This window comes from Anguilla rostrata, chromosome 12 (genome assembly GCF_018555375.3).
Source record: "Anguilla rostrata isolate EN2019 chromosome 12, ASM1855537v3, whole genome shotgun sequence".
NCBI lineage: Eukaryota > Metazoa > Chordata > Actinopteri > Anguilliformes > Anguillidae > Anguilla > Anguilla rostrata.
This window is the reverse complement of record NC_057944.1, coordinates 37251141-37274051: the sequence shown is the minus strand read 5'-3', so window position 1 is coordinate 37274051 and position 22911 is coordinate 37251141. Positions and strand designations below refer to the sequence as shown.

The 22911-nt window shown below is 42.7% G+C and overlaps 2 protein-coding genes across 4 annotated transcripts in view; one reads left to right on the top strand and one right to left on the bottom strand.

The window, feature by feature from the left end:
* Nucleotides 1-848: 848 nt before the first annotated feature.
* LOC135235552 (ubiquitin-conjugating enzyme E2 G1) lies at nucleotides 849-11011 on the bottom strand. The gene is made up of 6 exons (XM_064301122.1): nucleotides 10784-11011; nucleotides 6192-6294; nucleotides 5735-5832; nucleotides 5450-5628; nucleotides 4763-4889; nucleotides 849-2400 (listed from the first exon to the last, which is right to left on the bottom strand). The coding sequence occupies exons 1-5, from the start codon at nucleotides 10827-10829 to the stop codon at nucleotides 4803-4805; spliced, it is 513 nt and encodes a 170-aa protein (XP_064157192.1). The 5' UTR covers nucleotides 10830-11011; the 3' UTR covers nucleotides 849-2400; nucleotides 4763-4802.
* A 6109-nt stretch (nucleotides 11012-17120) lies between these two features.
* The window catches only part of LOC135235534 (sphingosine-1-phosphate transporter SPNS2-like), a 62422-nt gene continuing 56631 nt past the window's right edge, over nucleotides 17121-22911 (top strand). For 2 of the 3 annotated variants that reach the window (XM_064301090.1, XM_064301089.1), the window contains exon 1: nucleotides 17122-17827. In XM_064301090.1, the coding sequence (XP_064157160.1) occupies nucleotides 17596-17827 (232 nt within the window). In that variant the 5' untranslated portion in view covers nucleotides 17122-17595. Of the gene's footprint in view, nucleotides 17828-22911 lie in introns of all 3 variants that reach the window. The other variant, XM_064301088.1, reaches the window with a different exon arrangement.

Genomic DNA, 22911 nt, shown 5'->3' with positions numbered 1-22911 from the left:
CCTGAAAGACTGCAGTACCCCTGAAAGTCTACAGCACGCGACTACAGAGGAGGCAGAGGATGGTGCGGGCTCGGGCCGACCCATTGAAACCCCATCGGCTTTCGACAATCCGGCGTGAACTACGCACACCGCTCAAGGCCATTAGCTTCACGACATTAGCAGCAAACACACGCCATTACACGCAATTAATACAACCGACCGAAATTAAAACGAGCGAACGCTAATAAAACACTGCGCGGCGTTTCAAGATTCTCGCTTGTGTTACGCGTGGAAAAAAATAGTTTGGAACTACAAGTCGAGTTTTTTTTTTAGTGCTGTGCTATTCTTCGTCCAGACGCAATTGGCCCCTGCATCCTTCTGTTCCGCAGTCGATGTCCAAAATCTTTCACGTGCACAGAAGCGCACACAGCCAGAGTTCACTTTAATTCCCCCCCACCGTAGCGGATGACGCCGCAGGCGGTGTACAGTGCAATGCCAGACTGCTTTGGTCCAGGATCAGCGCCAAATACAACTGCGAAAACCAGGGCGCAGAACCAAACCCGCGCGTTCTTGGGAATAAGTAACCAAGACCGTATTTGTTCAGTAACTCAATAACTACCGAAACCTCTGTTGAATTTGGGGTTATATTCTTTCAAATATTCAACAAAAAATGTTTTCGGCAAACCCTAAAGCTGTTAATCCTAATCTTTTTGATACTTAAAATTGAATTTAGGTCCAATAAAAAAAAACTTGTCAGACTTAAGGGGTAAAATTGTAAGCTAATAATCTTCTCGGCCAATTACATTCACACAGTGGTCTAACTACCTCATTGCTGGCGCTCATGATCCATGCAAGAGAATACAAAACAATTATTGGAAAACAAATTATATTTTGGAAGAACTCACTACAGAAGGTGACAATCTCCATTACATGAAAAATATACATCAGCATTTTTGTCTTTGTACATTAGGCAAGAAAAACCGCAGTCGTCCATCCAAGCCAAAATAAAATAAATCAAAAAAAAAAAAAAAGAGGAGGGAGATCACACTTGCACACAGGGGACATACAACAGGTGCGCACACATATGCACACACACACGCACGCACACACAAGCACACCCACAAGCACTCACGCCAACACAAACTCAACGAGTATCAAAATGCAGGAGACATGAAGACCTACAAGTAAAGCATGCTGAATGAGGCCTACCTAAAACACCACAAAACAAGTTGTAACAAGTTGCGTCAATTAGTGAGCTTCGGGTGGCCAGAATTCTCACCGTAACACTGAAAACAAACCTCCAAGGGTTCACCATCCACTAAAGGAAAATAAAGTTATTGCTACACCAAATTGTTATGAATATTATAAGCACTGTTTATTATCATTATTGGACAAAGGGTATATAAGGGGGAAGAGGCATGTCACGGGTGCCTAGCAACCGATCCATTCTTTTTGCCCTGAACTCGTGTAATGCAGGATGTACTTACTTCCATTGAATTTACTAGGAGGCACTTTTGAAAAAATGGTAAAACCAAGTCTTCAACCAAAAAGAAAAGGAGAGAGAAAAAAAAAAAAAAACGCTTTTGCACATGCAACACCCTCGGCCGAAACTTTGATCCATGATGCGAATTCAACCCAGTGACAAAACGAAGCATGACCCACCATGGTATGCAGGAAAAACAGCACTATCGAAGCATGGTCGCCTTGCGTAAAGAAAACAAAATAATTTCTAAAATGTCTACTTTCCTGGTTTTACGGTCTTTTTTTTTTTTTTTTTTCTTCCTGAGGGGGTGAAAGCAAGAAGGGACCCAACATGACAACGGCACGGCTTTGAGATGCCTGCACCCTAAAAAAAAAAAACCTTTAAAATTCCAGAGAGGTGACGCATTTTTTTACCTCGTGTTATTTCGTAACCAATTAGTTATAAATGCTAGACGCTGAAGTTAAACCAGACCCTGTTTCAACTATCACCCTTTACCGTGGCCTGCTCTCAAAGGAGCCCGCAAAAGCACACAAGGACGGGGGGGGGGATAAATAAAATAAACAGGGGCAGGAGTTTACAGGATTCATATTCCACCTACAGAAGCAATGCTCATTTGGTACTGTGTGTGTTCAAGGATGGATATGAACGGTTTATATATTATCCAGTTTAATGTTTGTGCTATGTACAGGTCTTTACAATTCTTCCTGAAAGTTGAAGCAGTTCATTAGACTTCAGAATCTTTTTTTTTTTCCCAGTTTTTTTTTTTTGTTTTTTTTTAAGGGTTGGCACTTTCTCAGTTTCTCTGTCAGCGACCGTGACTGCCATTAATCCACCGCGGACTGCTCTGCCGCCCTGTGCCCGCCGGGTGTTCGGTGAGGACCAGACCGGCAGCAGCAGCGTGGAGTGAAAGAGTGCCGTGCCGTTTCCCAACAGGAGACCTGCGGACGAGAAGAGCGGCTCTGTTAGTCTGCAAGGCAGTGCTGGTCGACCCTGCTCCTGGAGATCCACCGTCCTGCAGGTTCTCACTCCAACCCTAACAGAGTGCACCTCGTACAACAGCTGGAGCAGGGCTGCCCAAAACTATTCTTGGAGATCCACCGTCCCTGTAGGGTTTCACTCCAACCCAAACAAAGCAAGCGCGCCTCATTTAACAGCTAGAGGTCCACCGTCCTGTGGGTTTTCACCCCAACCTTAACAAAGCACACCTCATTCGACAGCTAGAGATCTCATTTAGCTGCTAATCAGTGCAGTCAGGTTTGCCTAATTAGGATTGAAATGGAAACCTACAGGATGGCAGGTCTCCAGGAACAGGGATGGTTTCCACTGCTCCACGGGATCTACAGTGCGACAGCACGGGGGACATGACACAAACCCTTACTTCCCTTCCGATTCCCATGAGGCCCTGGAGAAGTGTGGGTAAATGCTAACGCTAATGCTAACGCCGTGCATGGCTGCTCTCCAGCACAGCGACGCCAGGCTGCGCAAGGCTAACCCTCAGCCAGAGGGCCGAGCAGCAAGATGAGCAGCAGAAGCACCGACGGGCCTCCCTCTTCTGCCTCAGATCACTAATCAATTATTCTCACCAAATATTCAGAAACCCTTCTTAATTATCCCCCCATCCCCCCCCCCAAAAAAAAAACCGAAATGAAAAAAAACAATAAATAAGATCCAAATTCATTTTCCCCCTCATTAACAGCACGTTCACGAGAGAGAGACTCAAATCCCGGCACAATCTAACGGCTTTTATCAACTTAAAAACAAAACAAAATCACTGCTCAAGAGTGAATGTGCACCTCCTCCCAGCAAGTAATTACTTACACAATAACTGGAGTTCCACACAGACCTTGCTTATTGGACACCACAGAACATCAAACATGACTTTAATCAAAATATATTCTCGTTTTACGCGTGGATGTGTGTGTGGGTGTGTGTGTGCGACAACTGTATACGTGCCTTGACATCAGTTCCGAGATAAAAAGATAAGACTCTTACAAAAAAAAGAGCTAAAATAAGAGCAGCTGCAGATCTAACTAACGTTCGTTTTTGTTGCACTGAAGTATTAAAACAAAGGAACAGTTTCATACCAGATGTGCACTCAGAACCAGGCTGAACACTTCATCCAGCTGGCAAGCTAATCTAATGACTTAATTTGTGATCAGTGTCAGATTTTACAAGCCAGTAGCAGACAGGCAAACCGTCAATCAATGAAAGCAACAAAACCAAAGAAACAAACAAAACCAACAAAACCAATGAAACAAACAAAACCAATGAAACCAATAAAACCACTGAAACCAATGACAAGGAACCTCTCAACAATACAAACCTGACAACATTACACATAATTACTTTCTGGTATTTAGCAGGTGCTCTTATCGAGAGCAATTTACAAAAATTACGCTTTTTTTTTTTTTTTTGCATGCAACCCATTTGCATAGTGCAATACGTCTTTACTGAAGCAGGTCACAAATCTTGGTCAAGGGCACAACGACAGTAGCCCAGCTGGGAATCAAACCCACCCCCTCATGTAGTACAATGGTGCACGTTCGCTAAATTAGCTCGTTAGCTGCTCAGTACAATGGTGCATGTTCGCTAAATTAGCTCGTTAGCTGCTCAGTACAATAGTGCGTGTTCGCTAAATTAGCTCGTTAGCTGCTCAGATTCAGGACTACCCGCCTAGGGAGTAAGAAGCTCTGACGCCGACGCACAGTGTCAGGTTACGCTGCCTCATGCCCGGGACATAGCATCACCTGTCCTAATGGCACACGGAACCAAACTCAGGTAATTAAGACTGCACTGCACACCGGTCACACCCGCCGCCCTCACTAAGCAGCCATCTGACTGGTTCTCTGGGAGAACGGTGGCCCACCCCAAGCCTTCCTTCCCTCTTTGTGAAGGTTGCAAGGTTTTTCGTAAAAGGTAGAGTTTGAGGATGGACAGAAGTAATAGGTTCAGGACAGGGGTCCTGCCACTCAGGGGTGCATTTCCCAAAAAAAAAATAATGAAAATGAATCACTGCAAATTAGCCAAGCCTAGTTATTGCCACAGGAATACAGTATAACTAGTAGGCCTATGCTAAATGAGCATAAGCCAACCACTTCCATAAATAAGACGCCTATAAACACAAAACTGTTTTGACAGCAAGATCTTGTTGTAACTAACAGATCCACTGGGGGGGAAAAAAAAAATTAAAGGCACTTTGTTCATAAACACTGGGCGAAACAAACTTTTAAAGTATTTCCACGACAGACCCTCAGAGATGCAGGCTCTGTGCCCAGATCACTGACACAGAGGATCGCTCACCCTGAAAAGTGAGGTGAAGCTACAAGCCGCTGGACGAACGTCACTCAAACGCAGTCTCTTGGCTCCTTCTTACACAACGAGCAACTTTCCTTTTGAATTCTCCATTTCGGTCTTCCCTCCACTCTTTCTGTTCCGCAAAGGAGGAGAATATGAATTAGCTATTTATGCAGTTGCCGAATAACAAAAGACAAGCAATACATGCAGAAGTTAAATGTTAATTTGAACACATCCTGTATGACATTAAAACTCATCCTGTTCCTGTTAAAGAGGGAGTTAAATCATAACATATTCTGCTTATACTTCCAGCCACTAATTATGAAACAAGACCAGGTCAAAACCTAGTATATGGCTGGACTGTCCGACCAATGGTGTATATATTATGTGCTGAGACCAAGGACCACAATGGAAATAAGTCTGTGATTTTTTTGTGCTATCCTTGATAATTTTAGGATGCACGACTTGCTGTAACATGTATTTTAACAATTGTCAAATAAACTAAACTAAACTTCATCACTCAGTCACAGACATTCACATTTATAGGGCTGGCCCCGCTGCTGCGGTCCAGCCAAAAATTTAGGCTATACAGTAGCTCACGACATTTTTATGTGCGCATAAACATTCTTAATTAATTATATGTCAGCATAAAACTATACTTAATTTTTTCGTATAAAAGAAATAGAGGCTTACTGCTGCATCTACGTTAGCAGGGGAGTCTCCGTTAGGATCGGCTAACATGGAAATGACGCTAATCATGATGGTCTCCACCGTATGGATAGGGAGCCAGCGTTCCTCGGGCTTCTCATAGCCATACTTATCCTCTCCGGGCTCGTGCAAAATAGAAATACATACGTCACCACTCTTGTCAACTGAAACGACAAAAAACATAAACGGGGGGGGTGAAGACTTGCAATTTAACACAAAGGGAGCAATGCAACGTGTGTCTGAGGGGGAAAAAAAAAAGAGTAAACTTACCATTAGGGTGCCAAATTTCCGTAATAAACTTCATTTTTGGGGGTCGGAGTGGATAATCTTTTGGGAATGTGAGATGTGCTTTAAACACTCCTCCCTCACTGTGAACAATGACACAACGACACCAGGAAAAAATGAGCAGCCCACAACAAAAGCCATCAAGATTTATTAAACATATAAATCTTATTCAACTTAGAAATGCTGTTATTATTAAGCAAGCAAACTAAATGACAGAAAAGACACTAGGTCATTCTTCAGACCGGCTCCTGGATTTATAAAGTTCTTCAGAAACAGAACGGCATTTTCCATCATAATGTCTTTATGCAAATGCTAGTAGAGAAAGAGGGGGTAAAATAGCTTTTTTCTCTCTCTCCTTAGAATATGAATCATGAGCCAGCACAGGCAAAATGTGATAAATGCCTTTTGCTCTCAGCAAAGCAGAAAAAAATACCATACTTACTAAAGCGTATCAGGAGGACCAATTATTAGTACTTCCCATCGGTAAAGGTCATTGTCATCTATTAAACCGGCCGAGAAACCTTCCACGGGGTTTTTATTCAGTTCTGAAAAGAAGAATGAACACACACATAATGCACAGCCGCGAGGCTTCAGCTGTGAGGGAAACTGCTGCAGGGCAAGACAAATAAAAAAAAGCAGCTGAAAGCCTGCGTGCATTCGCCAATACGCCCACACAGCTCTGTTCTGGGGGGAAAAAAAAAACAGGTTTCTGAATCAGAGACTGAACGTTATGTCCCAGGTAGCTAAAAAATGAAAAGCAGTGGAGTTGCACCCTATTCTGGCAATCGACTGGAATAACACCGGGGTTCAAAGAGGTCCGACAGGCGCGCTTCGCACGACTCGCACAAAAAATGTGTCAGCCCGTGCCTGCGCACGTCCTCACCCGACACGACGCCGCGCAGCTGCATTTCAAATGCAGCCTCCGCATCATCATCACGAGAAGGGGTCAGGCCACTCACAGAGCCCCGACAGAGGTTTGAGACTCCGGAGTGTTCAAATTACTGCCTGCATTCACGCACGCGGCAAAAAGGACAAATAAGCAAATCGAGATTTCGACAAAGGCGTCAGTTTGAATTTGTAATCCTACTTGTAAAAGCCTGTTATTGAAAGTTTAGCGGTGAAAATTATTTTAAGATGATGTTTGTACACCATTTTGCCACTGTTTCTTTGTAAGTTCTCAAATAGGCCTACATTATTCTGACACCGTGTGAAACATTTATAAAGCATAGCCTATATGCAGACAAATCTTAGAAGTAAACAAATGCATACTCCAACAAAATACTGCAATCAGACACAACACCCTTCTTTTAGCATACATAAAATGAATGGTTCAAGTTTCATGCACAAAAATACATAAAGTTATACAACGTAATTTAAAAGGTACGGAGTTTTTTTTTTTTCAATACATAGCTCCAAGAGGGTATGTAAAACTTCAAAGGATTTTCTAAATTTACATTTATTTTAATGGCCATTAGCAAGATATAGGCTAGTGGCAATACATCATTGTATATATTAGCAGTGCACTCCAAAATAGTGTTAACAGTGGACTGAAACTTGTTATTTTTGCTATATACCTCCTTAAGGCATTTGGATTTGAGATCAAAAGATGAATGATACTAAAGTACAGACAATCAGCTTTCATTTCATGGTATTTACATGCGTAGATGTTTTACCATTTTACAGAAACAGCTGTTTTTGAGTTGAATCGTCCCATTTTCAGCTGTGCAAAATGAAGTTACCACATGAACTTACAAATAAACCAAAGCAAAGTCTAATATTTGGATGCATAGCCCTTAAATGCAATACGTGTTGCCTTAAACTGCATCTGGTCTACAACCCACTGACATCAACAAAACATAAAATGTAAAAAATGTTTAAAAAAAAAAAAAAATGTTTCTGTAAAATGGTGAAACATATATGCATGTAAATATCATGAAATAAAAGCAGACTGCATGGACTTCTGCATGTTCATTTTTTGATCTCAAATCCAAATGCTATATAGCAAAAATAACAAATTTCACTCTATCGTTAACACAGTTTTGGAGGGCACTGTACACACATACTGCGTGTGTGTGTGTGTTTGTGTGTGTGTGTACGTGTGTGTGTACGGGAGTGTGCGCGCACACGCGTGTGTCTCTGACCCCTGAATCCAAAAAACATTAAAACAAGCCCAGTGGCCTTTAGCAATATTTGGGTTAAGTAGGCATGTCTCCCATGAATGTAAAACTCAAGCGGTACAAGAAGTTATTAATAGCACATTGCCAACAAACTGTAATCCAAACGGGTAGGATAAGTCTTGCTTAACGTAAGATCAGAGGTCAGCTGCAATCCAGAGAAATCTTGAGACAACACCACCACAGGGGGGTTGAAAGACAGCTAAACCTGCAGAGTTGGCAAAATTTTTATTTTTTATTACTTGTTTTTTTTAATTTTATTTTTTTAACACGAATAGCTATTTTCCCCAACACCAAACCAGGTGTCTGACCCAAAATAAAAACAGGCAAGATTCACAGCACAAATGCCAGGAATCCCAGCTTCTCAGAAAGCATGAGTCAGGGAGGAAGTCTGAATGCGGGCCAGCCCGGTCACAGAGTGGAGCTGCACTTCTGCTCAGCTGTGAGAAATTGGCCGGTCTTCCACACGAGAGGAGCACCAGCACAACACTGCAGCTTTCTGCGTGTTCAGGCAAACTCCACCCCACAGCAAGGCTACACTACACAGCTGTGCCTGGGCTGTTATTCACACACACACACACACACACACACAAAAACAACAACACTAAACTGACCGAGGAAAACTGAAATGTGGGTCAAAGCGGAATGTTACCAGGGCAGTAGGACCTTCGGCGGAAAGTGAAATGCACTCTGCTACCCGTGACCTGGCAAGGACCACAAGCCCAGCGGGGGTGGGGGGTGGGGGTTTGGGGAATAATCTGACAAAGTTGCGTAATACTGTAAAATCAGAAAGAGCAGGACTCCCTGTCTCTGCCTGAAACGGGTGTTGTGGGTGTTCCTTACTGCCCCCGAAGAAGGGGAGGGCGAGACAAAAACACAAACACCCACCACTTTCGAAGCCACAATTCAGACGCGGCTGTTTTTTCATTAACTGCCACAATCACATTTATGTTTTAACTCAATGTGTCATTCGGGGGCAGGTTGCCCTGATTCACAGGCAATGCTATAGGCTACCTGAGGTGGATTACTTTTAGGGTGATGTGGCAACTGTACAGGAATTAATACCAGTAAAAGATAACATGTCTAACAACTGTTTGCTAGTCACTTTTATTTACTAGCTTTTTACAAGATGCATTGTGCGTATTTCCATGTTGCTAGTTTCACCTGAAATGCTTTCTAAGACATCTACAAAGATCTAGGCCAAATGTTTGCCCTAAATATTCCCCAAATAATGATTTATGCATTTTGCCTGATAGAGTGATGATGCCTAAAGTGCAATCTCAAACTAGTATTGACAGAATCTCAGAGCATTGTTGATATATTATTACATTAGGGTTTAAGTAATGACTGATATATATATATATATATATATATTGGAATTTTGCTCTGTTTTTGCAAGACACTCAACTGAAAAATACATTGAATACTTGGACAAAATTTGGCTATTTTATTGGTACCTTACTGTGGCCAAGCACAAAAGGACCTTTCAAGCTATAACTACAGTTTCTTCGCCATTTTATTATCAAAATTATGTGGCGTGTATAATTATTTGAACAACGGAATACTACAAAAAATAAACTCGAAACAAATGCCACAACCACAGGTTACCTTTTCCCGATGGATTTCACCTCGCTTAAAATTTTTGGACAGAACACTCTCTGCAGTCTCTGGTAGACGTCTGGGTTGCTTGTTTACAAAATGTTGCTCGGATATCGATTAGTACAAGCCGCACAGCACACGAGGTTGCAGTCAGTGTTCGCATGCGCAGTTAGGACAGGCGGTCTCAGACATGAACTGAGCTGGGTCGTAAAGCATCGAGTCGCATAAAGAACGGGGCGCAAAACAAAAGGGTCTTGCGGACCCAAAGACCCCACGTTCCGTTTCTGGTAAAATGTACGTACAGCAATGACAGGGGACAGAATTTGCGCCTTAACCCCCCCTTCCCATTCTCATGCATGTCAGGTTGATTTTCCAGCTGCAATCGTAGCGAGCTAGGCTAGACAAAACAGAACCAAGTCAGTAGCTCGCCTACTTTAACGTTAGGTTGCTAGTCTAACTTGACAGACTGAATTAAGTACGATAAAACAATAAGTGACGAATCGCATAAATAATGTTAGCAAACAGCATGAATTGAGTAATGCAATCACTGCACAACTTGCAAGCGAGCTCCGCTGGCTCACGTGGTTATATATTCTTTATTATTTTTTAAATTATTATTTTAATCAAAATTAGACAGGTAACTCAACGAAGCTAGCGAGCCAACTAACTAGCTAGGTATCATAACGTAACTCTAGCCATTCTAGCAAGGTACGTAGGACTAGCCTGTCAAGTCAAATAGCTACAATAGCTGAAGCAGCTCACACAGTGGATCGTGGTAAAAGCTAATAAGAAAACAGGCAAGTGCTGTTGCTATATAAATAAACTACTTGTTAAACTACAGTGTAAATTAGTTTAACCAAGTGCAAATAACTAGTTTGCAAACCAAACTAAACAGGCCACGATACCCCGTGAAAATAATGTCGGCAATAAGGTTAGCCGGCGAGCTACTTTGCAAGGAGCTCCTGAAGTTAGACTGGGTCAGCAAGCTTTTCAGTGTGGCAAAAACGTCAACTAAAGTTAAATAACAACAGTGCGTTTTAATAGTTAGCTACCTTGTTGATTAGCAAGCTGTCTAACCAGAAGTGCACTCTGGACATGTAGCAAGCTAACTTGCTTGTACGCTAACACAACGCAGAGACCGGTTACACTAGCTGCCCACGAAACCACCAAGCAGTAAAGTCAGTATAGCTAAAAACATTTTTGAACCGCGCAAAAAAGCTAACGTTAGCAAACGTTATTTGTGTTGTGAAATGAACGTTACCTGCTAGCTGTCTCCTAAGTAACAGTGCAGACTGTGGCTCCGTCATGGTTTAACAGCTGACTACTTTTCGGTCTAAAAACAATAACTGTCTTGTTCAGCTAGGCCGGCAATGCATGTAAGAAACACGTTAGCTACTGCTAGCTAGTTAAGTAAACAGCGAGCCGCAGAGTCCACGGTGTTCTTTCCCTCAGTTTCGCTTAGTACATTGAGTCAATTCGAGCATGCGCACAATGGCCCACGGGGCAGCCAGAAGCACAGTGGCATTCAAGGTGCAAAACTGCGCGTGGCTGCGCAGAAACTGTCGGATGTCGCGACAAAACAGAAGTAAACAGCGCAAATATTGACAGGATGTGCCGTTATGACTATTAATGTCAGGAACGTGGTGTAATAAACTAGACCAGTGTGTGGATGAGTTTATTAGCTTATAGAAGACTGTTATATATCGCAAGAAGGTTTGTTGTATCTAACTGAAAGTGTCCCAATTTTGAGTGCATGTACTATGTTTATTTCATACCTATTTTATTTTATATACGTTCTGATCTGATACTGAGCATATTGCTTTTGGAGTCCTGTGAGTTTTTGATGTTTGGTTTTGTGTAAGTCACCTGGCCGTTAATTTATGATTTTGTTTTGGAAACTATGCGACACGCTTGACAAGTGCTATATATATAAATAAATAAATAAATAAATACATTTTGGGGGGGGGGGGGTTGAGATCATCTTGTCCCGGGCACGAGCGAGACACACTGCGGCCCTGACCCACTGGACGGCAGTCCACCTTGCAGCGGAACAATGACCCCACATATACCGCTAAAGTAACCAATTCGTTTTTTCGGGGCAATAAGCTGTACTTCCTGAAGGCAAGAATGGAGGAGCATAGTCCCCAGAAACCAACAGGAGCTGAAGATGACTGCAGTACAGGCCTGGCAGAGCATCTACAGGGAAGACACTAGGCAATCTGGTGATGTCGACGGGTTGCAATCGTCAGGCAGTCGAAGGATTCGCAGCCAAGTTCTAAATATGACGGCTGTATTTAATATTTTTTGTTAATTTTCCCAATTACTTTTGGTCCCCTACAATGGGAGAACTGTGTAAAAAAAGGGCTGTAATTCTGGACCACCCGATCTGGTCGTAAATACCCTCAAATTAAATCTGACAGTGCATTTTAACCTCATATTCATTGTTTTATTTGAAATCCAGTTTGCTGGAGTACTGCACCAAAAACAACACAATTTTGTCACTGTCCAAATACTTATGGACTGAACTTTATTTACAGATGATTATTTTCTCCTTCACATAACACCAGGTTTGCTCTGAATCGTGAGTGGCTGCTATATTGTGTTCCTCTTTTTCCAACCCAAAGCAATCTATCACCAAGCAGCTTGTAACATCTTTCACTGCAAGCGTCTGATGTGATTGCATCTGCGGAACACTTTCAAGTGTCAGTTGGTGCTGTGCTACATCAACACATTCTACTTCTGACAGTTATGGCAGCTGGTGATGTCACAGTCTGTGATACCAGATCCAGAAATGACTTCCGGAACAATTCCATAGCCTTGTAGAACTGTGAAAGCCTGTTAGCTGCAACACACAAACCCACTTCAAATGCTGTATTCTCAGTCGTAGCACAGATCTATGAAAGGGTTAACAAATCAGTGGGACATATGTTTTTCTTATTAAAATGTAAATGCTTAACAATTAGTCTAATCATATGGATCCAGTGTTGTTCCATTGTGATGAGTGTGAAAATATTCAGTTCAAGTTGGTGTTTGTGAGTTTTAAAACCAGCCCTTCATTAGTTCAAACAAACCTGTTTAAAAATTCATGTGTTTCATGAAAGCTCTCTCTGTTGCTTTTTGCTTTCTGAAAATTGAAGCCGAATCCTTTCCACCCAACCCCCATCAATTCTCAGCCACTCACTGCAGACGTTTTTATTAAGTAATTTTCACATTCTGTTGAATCTTTATTCCATTTGATTTATATTCCATCAACTGAGGCTATATGACCATTTCTAAAGATACCACGGCAGAGCCACACATCCATGTTTCAATCCAGGTCAAAACAGCAGTTTTGTAACCGCATTGAATTTGTATTTCCCCAGAACACCCACTGATGCCTATTTCTGATGAATAATTTATGGGACTTATGGTACAAGCTTTAAACTGAATTTACAATCACTGAACCTGATTGGAAACCAATGGCTTTTACTCTCATTATTTTCCATTCTGGTATATATATATTTGTTTTTAATGAATGGCGGTAATATTTTTGAAAACCTACTGACTCTGCTTGTGCAACGTGTATGGGATCCTTTTTAAAGTTTGAGGGAAAACAGATTCGCCGCATGATGGGTACCAGTGGATGCCTTGTACGTATGAAATAAATATGCAGGGTGGAATAAAGCCTGCCACTAGGTGGCAGTGTTCATTGGAGAAATTAACTTAAAAGTAATCAAGCGGAACTGCTTCATGGGTTCAGTCTATCTGTTTTAGCTCCTTGGCTCGGCTCTGAAACTGTGCCAGTGATCATTGCTTTGGAATTTCGCCAGTTTAACTGTGGGTTTGAGACACAGAGTCTTTGGGCACGTGCATTTCCAACTCTACATGCATGGGGCTGAAAAATACTGCAATCAATATCTTGTCATGGTTTGAAAAATCTCACAAGAGGCAACTCCATGAGCTGCAACAATTCATACACTTGTTATTTTGTCATTTAACAATTCCTTTGCGTGTGGTGTCCGTTACATACCTCTACGGTCGGTTATTATGCTCATAGTGAAAAATATGATGGTATGCTCAGGCAAAAGGCAGTGCAGAAAGTCTCTCCAGCTTTATTTTTATGATAGTAAAGAAGTATCAGAGTCACTTTTAGTTTTGGTGCTTCTGTGAGGTGACAGCAATGGAATTGTATAAACAGAACAGAATACCATCGGTCTAAATAGCAATGGATAGCCGCAAACAGCACGCATGCAAGGGTGAATTTGCAAAAGCACAAATGTTCTCTCTCAAGATTCAGACCAAAAGCAGTCACTTACCTGCACGTTAAGATGAGATGGTTTGTGCTTCGCTTATTTTGGTTTCCAGGTTACCTTTATTTTACCTGTGGACATTGTCCCCTGGACCAGTTAATGTCACTCCTTGTGATGTGTTCAGCTCCTGTGGGGTGAACTTGAACCTGTCCCGCCGCGCACACCCCCACCTCCCCCCCTACCCCCCCTCGGTTCAGCCTAGGCGCTGGGCCAGACATGACAAAATTCCAGTCAGCGCTGAACACTCTGTTCAAAGTCACCGTCCCCTTCACAGGGGAAAGGCACACTGATACTTCATGTACTGTCTGCTTGTGTCATAAATATAATATTTCAGGCACCTAATTTTGGGTTTTCGAGGCCTCCCACCTCATACCAAGGCCATTCTAGGAGATTGGATGCTTCCATTGTAAACTATCCTTCCCTTGTGCGGTTGGTAATAATATACAATAGAAGAGCAGGGTGCCGAGCCAATTGAGATTTATTTTTAAAAATATATGAAACGGGTACCTGGAGTTCACCTAGTGTGAAAAAATCTGAATCTTTTTCCTAGCTGCATGCCTCAAAGCCATCATATCATACACCCCCCCCCCCCCCCCCCCCCCCACCCACCCCCCCAATTCCTCAATTTGATTTGATCCTCCTAACAGACCACAGAATGAAAGTATTGGCTTTTTGAGTGACTGCTACAAACTCTGCCTGCATCATAGAACAGGACTGGAAGGAACTCCTTAGCATGTACAGTACATAACTTCCTTTGGTACCAGATTGGTGTTGGCATCAGGGGGTTCCAAAGAAATCCCATGCATGTTGTCTTTGTGAATCATTTTCCAGAACATGCTCTGTTTTCTCCTTTGGTTCCAACCAGAAGTGTGATTTTTCATCCAAAGCTTCCTTCAAAAAGAAACGGCAGTGAGCATAGTTACAATATGAATGTCTAATTAAGTCTAAACTCAACTGATTTATCTAGTTTTTTCCTCAGGCAATGACAAACCCTTCTGTGCCCTAGGTCTTGTATTATTCTTATCAGTTGGTAGTGAATTTGTATACTGCAGATAGTAGGTGTTTTGATTAATAATTTATTGGACAGCATTGTTTAAGGCAAGCTAAGCCTTTTAAAGCATTCAATAACATGAGCAGCAAACACTGCTTCACAAAATGTGGCTATGCTCACATAAACAGAGGAGTTTTTTTCTGCAGAACATTTTTTGAGATACAGTTTAGAAATTCAAGCAGCCATACAGTGGCAGTAGAACAAGTAGCTCTCTGACATATTCGAGCTTTAAATCAGATCAGTGCATTGCCTCACACAGGTCTGTCTTTTTCTTCCTTTTATATAAAAGAACCCCCACTATTTTTCTAATCCAAACAGACACCATGGATGCAAAAAGCAGAAACAGTGTGTCACAACAATGCTGTGACCTCCGTTTGTCTGGTCTCACTTACCATTTCCCTTTCTTTGGTAAAAGGTGAGTCTTTTTTGTTTTGTTTTATAATAACACTCATGCACTAGGACTAGCGATGCCTCCAGTTTGGCTGACGGCTGTTGATCAATCACAGTCCACATCGGTCCAGAGACGTACTACGGTATGTCAATATGCACCTGGACAGGTTATCGCTAACCGATCATTTTCATTCATACAGCCACAAGTGACAGGGGCAACAGAGTGCAACAAACAATTAGGCAATTAGGACCTATTTTTTTGCCTTCCATCTTGTACCAGCATCGACCTCCGTTGCTTTTCACACTGCGAGAGCTGTCCGTGGTTCTGAATATTTATTCCAACATTGCAAACGCGAAATGCAATTGACAAGACGGCAGTGAGGCGAGTACAGTTCCAGGAAGTATTAAAGTTGGATAGATTGCCGATGAAAACAGATCATTGTGTGTGGTACTAGTCTTATGAACTTACCGTTTGACCCAGATTGATCAACAAATGGTATGGTGGGTGGCATACTATTCCTGTTTTTGGTTTCCGGACAATGTCTTCGCCAACATGATCTTCGTCGAGTGACCATGGTGTTGATCTTTTTGAATAGACATATCAGAAACCTCTGTGGGTGTAACGCTGTCTAAACCGTTCGATCGTCATACAGACGTTGATGCTGAATGTCGAATTCAAATTCCCTCTGGTGTCTGGTGCTTCAAGGCCTGTATAGGTCAATGTTTCGTTCATACTGATGGTAAGTACTTACGGGCTTATAAATACCGCTTATTTCATTTCGGATCATTTTGAAATAACCTGTAGTATTACATAAACTGTCGCCATTCAATGCTGGATCTAACAAGTTTTCTTCGTTAAACTAACTCTATTGTAGAAACTAAAGTGAACTGAGTCAAGTGTTTAATTCATTGCCAAGTTAATGATGCAGAAACAGACAGAGTGGGTCTGCCAAAGGGTTGCCAGGATAAATGGAAACACCATCTTCCAGTTTGTAAGTTACATCTGGGTGCCTGTGAATATGTTTTAAAAATTATTAAAATAGTCAAGGACAGAACTATCAGAGTTATTTAACTTTGAAAATAAACTCCGAAGATTTCGCATTAAACGTTAGTGCACCAGTAGTAATGTGCGGTATATGAAAGATCCAGGGATGAGAGTATCACAGAATTACAAATGAAATTTTAGGAGAACGAATGTATCTTTTTGGCATCACGCATATAATCTCGACACTGGCCCACGTGGTTGCCCCACCGAACATATGTTGGAGAACAAAAGATCGCATTCCTGCTTTTTCGAATGTCCAGAAGGGCTGATACCAATAGCCCACTGACTTTCTCCTGCTTTTATGTATAAAACAGAATCGCCTGTTTTGTTCAGCGGTGCTATAGTGGTTATTGTGTCGTGATGCAATCGCAGCAAAACATGACCTTCAACAGCCAAAAACATGACTAATTGAATGGTGGACGGCTGAAAGCGTATTGTGCTGTTGCAAAATAATGGACATAAAATAGCTCGCAGTTAGATAAAAACCCATTAAACCAATCAATATTACTGCGCCATATAAGTGCAATTGCGATAGACAGGCTACTTCTGCACTATTTCATTCGTTCCGCGTCATTCTAGACAATGCTTCGGAGTTGTTTCTTTTAAGATGCAACCTGATCCATTTTTGACTCGCGTGCATGTATACGGGAACAAAACAGTTTCTGCGCACTGCTGTTGTGTTCAATTGTGCAACTTGGGGAGAAACTTGGGAGGGGAGAGGGGGCAGACTGGCCACATCGCCCAATGACGGGATTTGGAATATCTATAATTTATTGCAGAATCATGTTATTTTTCTCAGTGAAGCGGTTTTTTTTTTTTGCAGGACTGTCCTGTAAAACATACCAATGTATCAACGCGTAGCCTACCGCTTCTCTTTCCTATTTTCCGTGGAGTTAACGCTTTAAAACAAAGTACGCTGTTATTCGTTTGGCATGGCTGAGCAATTGACACTTGCTGCCTTTCCTTGCTCCGATACTAAGCTATGTTGTTTATGAAGTAGCAATCCCCCGCATTCCCGAAACATCAGGTACCACTGGCGATGTAAGGGAGGAGTTTGTATCGCCCGCCACACCCAGTTATAGCCTATTCTATTGCGAGGCGATAGTAACGGAACGGTAGCTACGGTCACCACACTGCTGGTAAAACATGAACCAGGATAACTCCGCGTCTACGAACCCATAAGAGAACGGCATTTCAGTTCCGATTACGTTTTCTACAGTTGTTTTCTCTTTCTGGATCACTGCAGTTCCAAGGCTCTGCGGTTAATTCTCGTTGCGCTGGATCTATCGTGCCAGAAGATGTGTGTGGAGGGTGATGGATGCGAGCTGGACAGCTGCGGCAAGTCGGACTTGGTCCACACGCTCTCTGGCACAATGAGCCCTGGTCTGAAACCGACCCCCGATCTCCACCCGTGCAAACCCGGGCAGAAATTCCGCGCTTCTCTTCTGAGATGCAGGTCTCCCGCGGCCGCTGCAGGGATACTCAGTTTTGGAAACGTTCTGAATTACATGGACCGATATACTGTGGCAGGTAAGACCGCGATGTAGGCTATATATACACGCGGGTTTCGCGTTGGGTGAGAGGGAAACAGGTGATTTTGCTCTCGTAGCTTCTCAAGTAGAATTTGTATTTACTCAAGTGTGGAGTGGAACATATGGGAACGATTTATTTCATTGTACCAGGTGGATCGCATGTTTTTACTGAGAGCAAAGTTGATGGCAATAGATAACAATACCCCGGCATACTGTGCAGAGCATTGTGAAAAGGAGCCTGTTATTCATATATCTGATTCAACGGAGGTAAATAAGTGCTTTGAACAAATACACAGAACGTTTCTCTTAGACTTGATAATATGAAGCCTCTGTATCGTGTGTCTCAATAAAGGACAAAGTCTTCCCGTGGATCATGTGCTTCTACTGTAAACGAATATAGCCTACTGTTAAGTCATGAAACAGCTTCGAATTTATGATCAAATAGTCTATCATACTCCTAAAAGGGATGGTGGTGATGATGATTGGCATTGTAATTTCTGTAGCTGTTACAATAATCATGTTTATTTAAAAACGTCGGTTCTTTGCGTTTACATATAAACCCGCATTGATTTCTGTAAGTGAATCACAAGCACTGTTATATCACTGTAGCACTGTAGCCTAAACGTAGAGGTTGTCTCGGGTAAGACCAGTTCACTCGAGAGAAAAAAAAGAAAAAAAAAATCACTTCCACTCAACGTATAGGGTAGTGACCTAATAGATGTAAAATTATCCTCACTAAAGCATTTGCGCCTTTTTAGAACCTCGCGAGTGTAATTGTTTCCCATATTAAGTCGTCCACAGGCTATCGTAGCCAACATGTAACAAGTACAGTATGTGTTCGAATTCAGTAGCCTACCGTTGTTTTATTAAAAATATACATTAATAGGCATAAGATCATGGAGTTAGGCATACGGCTTTCAGTCGATAACCTCATAGCTATTTCGTCTGCCTGTCCAACTGCTCAAGCCTACCTCCTCCATCGGCACAGCTCGCCCCCGTAGGAGGTGGAAAAAAAATCGACATCTGTTGGGGGTGAATCTATAAGATTAATTTTAAAGGCATTTTTGTAGCCCGTAATAATATATATTTTTTGTTTTATTTTGTTCATTTAATGACCTACACGCTAAACGATTCGGCCAAACACAAATTCACGAATAAATTATAATTTAATTATGTTATTATACCTAATAATTAATATGAATTATTAAAAATCTGAATGACTACCCCGGGGCAATGCAGTCTTAATATGACACTATCCTTAAGAGGTGAAAAACTCCTTCACCGAGAGTTGTAGTTTCCATAGAAACTACTGCAGTTAGCCTATTAATTTTTATGAGGCCAGTGAAAAGTTCTTTTGACTGCCATATATGGTACAAGTAGGACTGTCTGTAGTAGGCTATGTGATCAGCTGGCCCGACAGCGTAGTGATGTTAAAACGTATTTTGACTCACGTGACGAATTTGGCATAATTCAGCAGCGGAGGCGATTGGAGAGGGTTTTCTGGCCCGATAACACATACCAACGCGCGGTTTGCCTCTTACGCGCTCGTTACAGTTTCACTCTTACTCGCCTGCCCACTCCTACTCCGTGCTGAAATGATTTGTTCTCCATTACGGATAACACATGCGATTATTTATTTATTATTTTATTTTTCAAAAGAATAATATAATTTTTTAATTATTATTATTGCGGTCATATGAGCCAAGGGAATTTGAAATAACTCGCTCAAAGCCCACACAGTTATGGAATCACAATTCCCGAATGCTTCTGTTATTTTATATATTTAAAACGAGAGAGTATCAGCTTGTATAGGATAACCCATGTGGTATCTATGATGTGACGTATATCCATGTAGATCCGTGCAGATTGAACCAGATTATAGATGCTTAATATCCACAGTTCAGAGGGTTTAGAGATGCCTTTGAAATGACATCAAGTTTCAGTGAATGACTAACTTTGAGAAATAATAGATTGTCTTTGTGAATTGCCTGGTGAAGCTGAATGCTGCCTCCTCAAATGTTTTGGGTTTCTCTACTGGATATTTTAAATACTTAGTGTTGTGTAGACATGTCTAGAGCATTTGACTGTGGTTGATCCACATAGAGACCGCTCTTGCTCGGGTAATTATCAACATTGGCTTAAGTTTGACAAAAATTATCAGGGGTTCAATAATATCAGAATTATGAGATAATAATTATTAATGTGTGGCATTAAAACAAAGGTGCCAAAATATTATTTCATTAGATTGTCATGTGCTACAAGAATACCCTTAAACAAATCAAGCAAAATCAAGCAAGCATTTATTTCTCCTCATCATTGTATAATTCATCTTCTTTCTTAATGCTATTGTATTTTGGAATGGTTCTAATTTAGCATTTTGCTTCTGGCAAAGCACTGCTCCTTGTAGTCTTTAATTTATATGAAACTGTATCAAGGAAATGTATTTGATTGACTAGAAGGTCTGTTGTATCTGCTAGTTTCTCTCGAAGACATTTTGCCATAGTATTGCAAGCGTTTACATCATTCTGCATCGGTTTCAAATACAGTTTGAGGTATGCTCAGTCTAAATAATCTAAAAGCAACAACGCTTTCTCGCAGTGAGGATATATCTCTCTTTGAGATTCACAATACAACGTTGGTCGGCAATGGGTTAAACAGTCTTTACAGCCTACCCCCACATTCTCACCCTTCTCCACACATGCAAATGCTGTTGCACCAATGGCAATGAAAATAGCACAATTCTGGCTTGTGCAGTGACTCAGGCCAGGCACATCCTCAAAGGTACATGCACTGATGTTTAATTGACAAGATTTTTGTTTTTTTAAGTAAAAGAAAGGCAAATTCGGTAAACTGGACTTCAACTCACGGTGCTGAAATGTGCGGTTTAGCTGTGCATTTAAGTGATAAGATAGATGGTGGGGAAGAACGGCATGCCGTGTTTTTAAGATGGTGTCGGGGGGGCCGAGGGGGGCTGCACCAATTGTGGAAGTGGGAAAGTGGGCCTTTCTGGTCATGTGATGTATTATATATGGGGGAGGCAGGCGGGTGGGCGGGGGGTTTGGTGATCAAGGTCCACTGCAGAGGGTATTCCCGCATTTGTGCCCCAGTCAGCAGTTCACCTAGGACCGGAGGAAGGCATTCCCGTCTGACTGCGTTTGTGTACCTCTCCAGCAGCCCCGAGGGAAGTGGGGGGGTGAGGGAAGCGCTGAGGTTGGGGCTCACTGCCTTGAGCAGAGAGATAATTAGGCTCCCTTACACATCTGCTGTGAGCAGAGTCGTCCCTGTCGCGCCTCGTTCCCGCCCCCAAAAATCCCACCTCCACCCCTGTGCGGGCGAGGAGTGCTTGTTGCACGTGTCCTCAGCTGGTCTGAGCAGTACGGTGCTTGCGAGTGAGACTGGGGGGGGGGGGGGATCTCTCCTGGACTGTGCAGCTTGCTCAGCCGTTACTGGCTCTGAATTGGTGTAGGGGGGGTGGAGGGGGGGTGGCGGGGTGGGCGTAGTGAGCTGTGTCAGGGGAGCTGCCAGAAAGCAGCAGCCAATCCCCCGCCGTCCCGCCAGGGTGCCCCGGTCTCGCTGGATCTGTACGTGCGGTGAAAGTGCGGTGAGCGCTCAGACAGAAAGAAGCCGCAGACATCACCACTGTGCTTGTGTCTTGATCAAATGCGTTGACTGGGCAAAGAAATAACAAAGACGCCAGAGATTTTAGCCTGACTGCGAGGAGGGAGGCAGGCATGTACATTTGGAGAGAGTTTGCCTGCAGGCCACAAGTCCAGAGATCTACAGTGATCTGTGTATCAGACCCGTTCCCCTCATTCCAGCCAATCTGGCCTGCTCAGGCTCTGGTGCTTCAGCTGATCTTCAGGCTGATTTGAGCTCGGTTCAACAGCTCTGTCAGAATCAGTGGGATGAGCCAAAATTATATTTTCTGTACAATTCCTTGGAACCAAGAAAAAAAAAACCCAGCATGCAGCAGTAAAAAAAAAAAAGAAACTGTTAAAGATGGAGTAGGGCAACGCCTGCAACAAAGGATTAGAAAATTGGAGAAGATTTATATGAACTCTGCATATACCCCGTTTTCATTCTCCGATTCCCAGAAGCATTTAAAACGGTACGTGTGAACAATGTCTCTTCATTCTCTGGTGTCATCTTGTAACGTCCCCTAGGGGGGGGTTTTTTTTTTTTTTTTTGTTCCTCTGCCTTCGCGGGCTCCTCCCAGCGCCGGCCTTACGCAGGGCAGCTGTTCGGCGTCATCTGGACGACCGCGCCGGTCGCGTTCTGCGGCTCGGCCGGCCGGTGACAACGCGAACGCAGCGCGGGGGTGAACCGAGGCTGCCCCAACGCCCCATCTGTGCCTCCGTACCCACCCTCCCGCCACAGCCGGGGGAGCCGGAGAGCGCTCCCCGTTCTCGTTCTCGTTCTCGCTGGCTGTATCTAGCTAGGCTGCAGATCTCGCTCCATACTTCAAGCTGCATATTTTAGCGCTACTTTCGTCGAGAACATGGGAGATCGCCTGCTTGACAGTCCGCCCAGGGGAAAGGAGGGAGGAGAAACAGAATGCGGGAAATTTGTGGAATCTGTGACTCCTTTAATAGGCTCCAGTCTTGTTTTCGTGTTGTGTTCCCCCAGCGCAGATTTAATTATCTCACAGATACTCAGGGATTCCTTTTTTTTTCTTCTTTTTTTTTTTTGGCAATGCCTTTCCTAATAGGTACACCTCTACAGAAAGTATTGGGTATGCCATTTTGTACTCGCATTATTTTCTTGTTCCTGTTGGAACACGGAGGCGTGCGCTTTATTGAATTTCTGTTCTCTAATTCGACTGCATTCGTGATATTAAGGTCTGAGATAAGAGTCTGCAGAAGCGTTGTGCGCTGGACTGCAGAAGTCCTGGTTCCATGGTTGTCAACGGTGCCACCTGAGCTTAGACAGCTCGTGTTCTAGCAAAATTGTGGCTTTGCCCATTTTTTCCTTGTCATCAAATGATTACCCTGGCAAACAGAATAATACAAGCGAGTTTTCCTTCTGGATAATATTCTGGTTACTATATGGGTATCATGCACTGTTAGTACAATAAATAAAAAA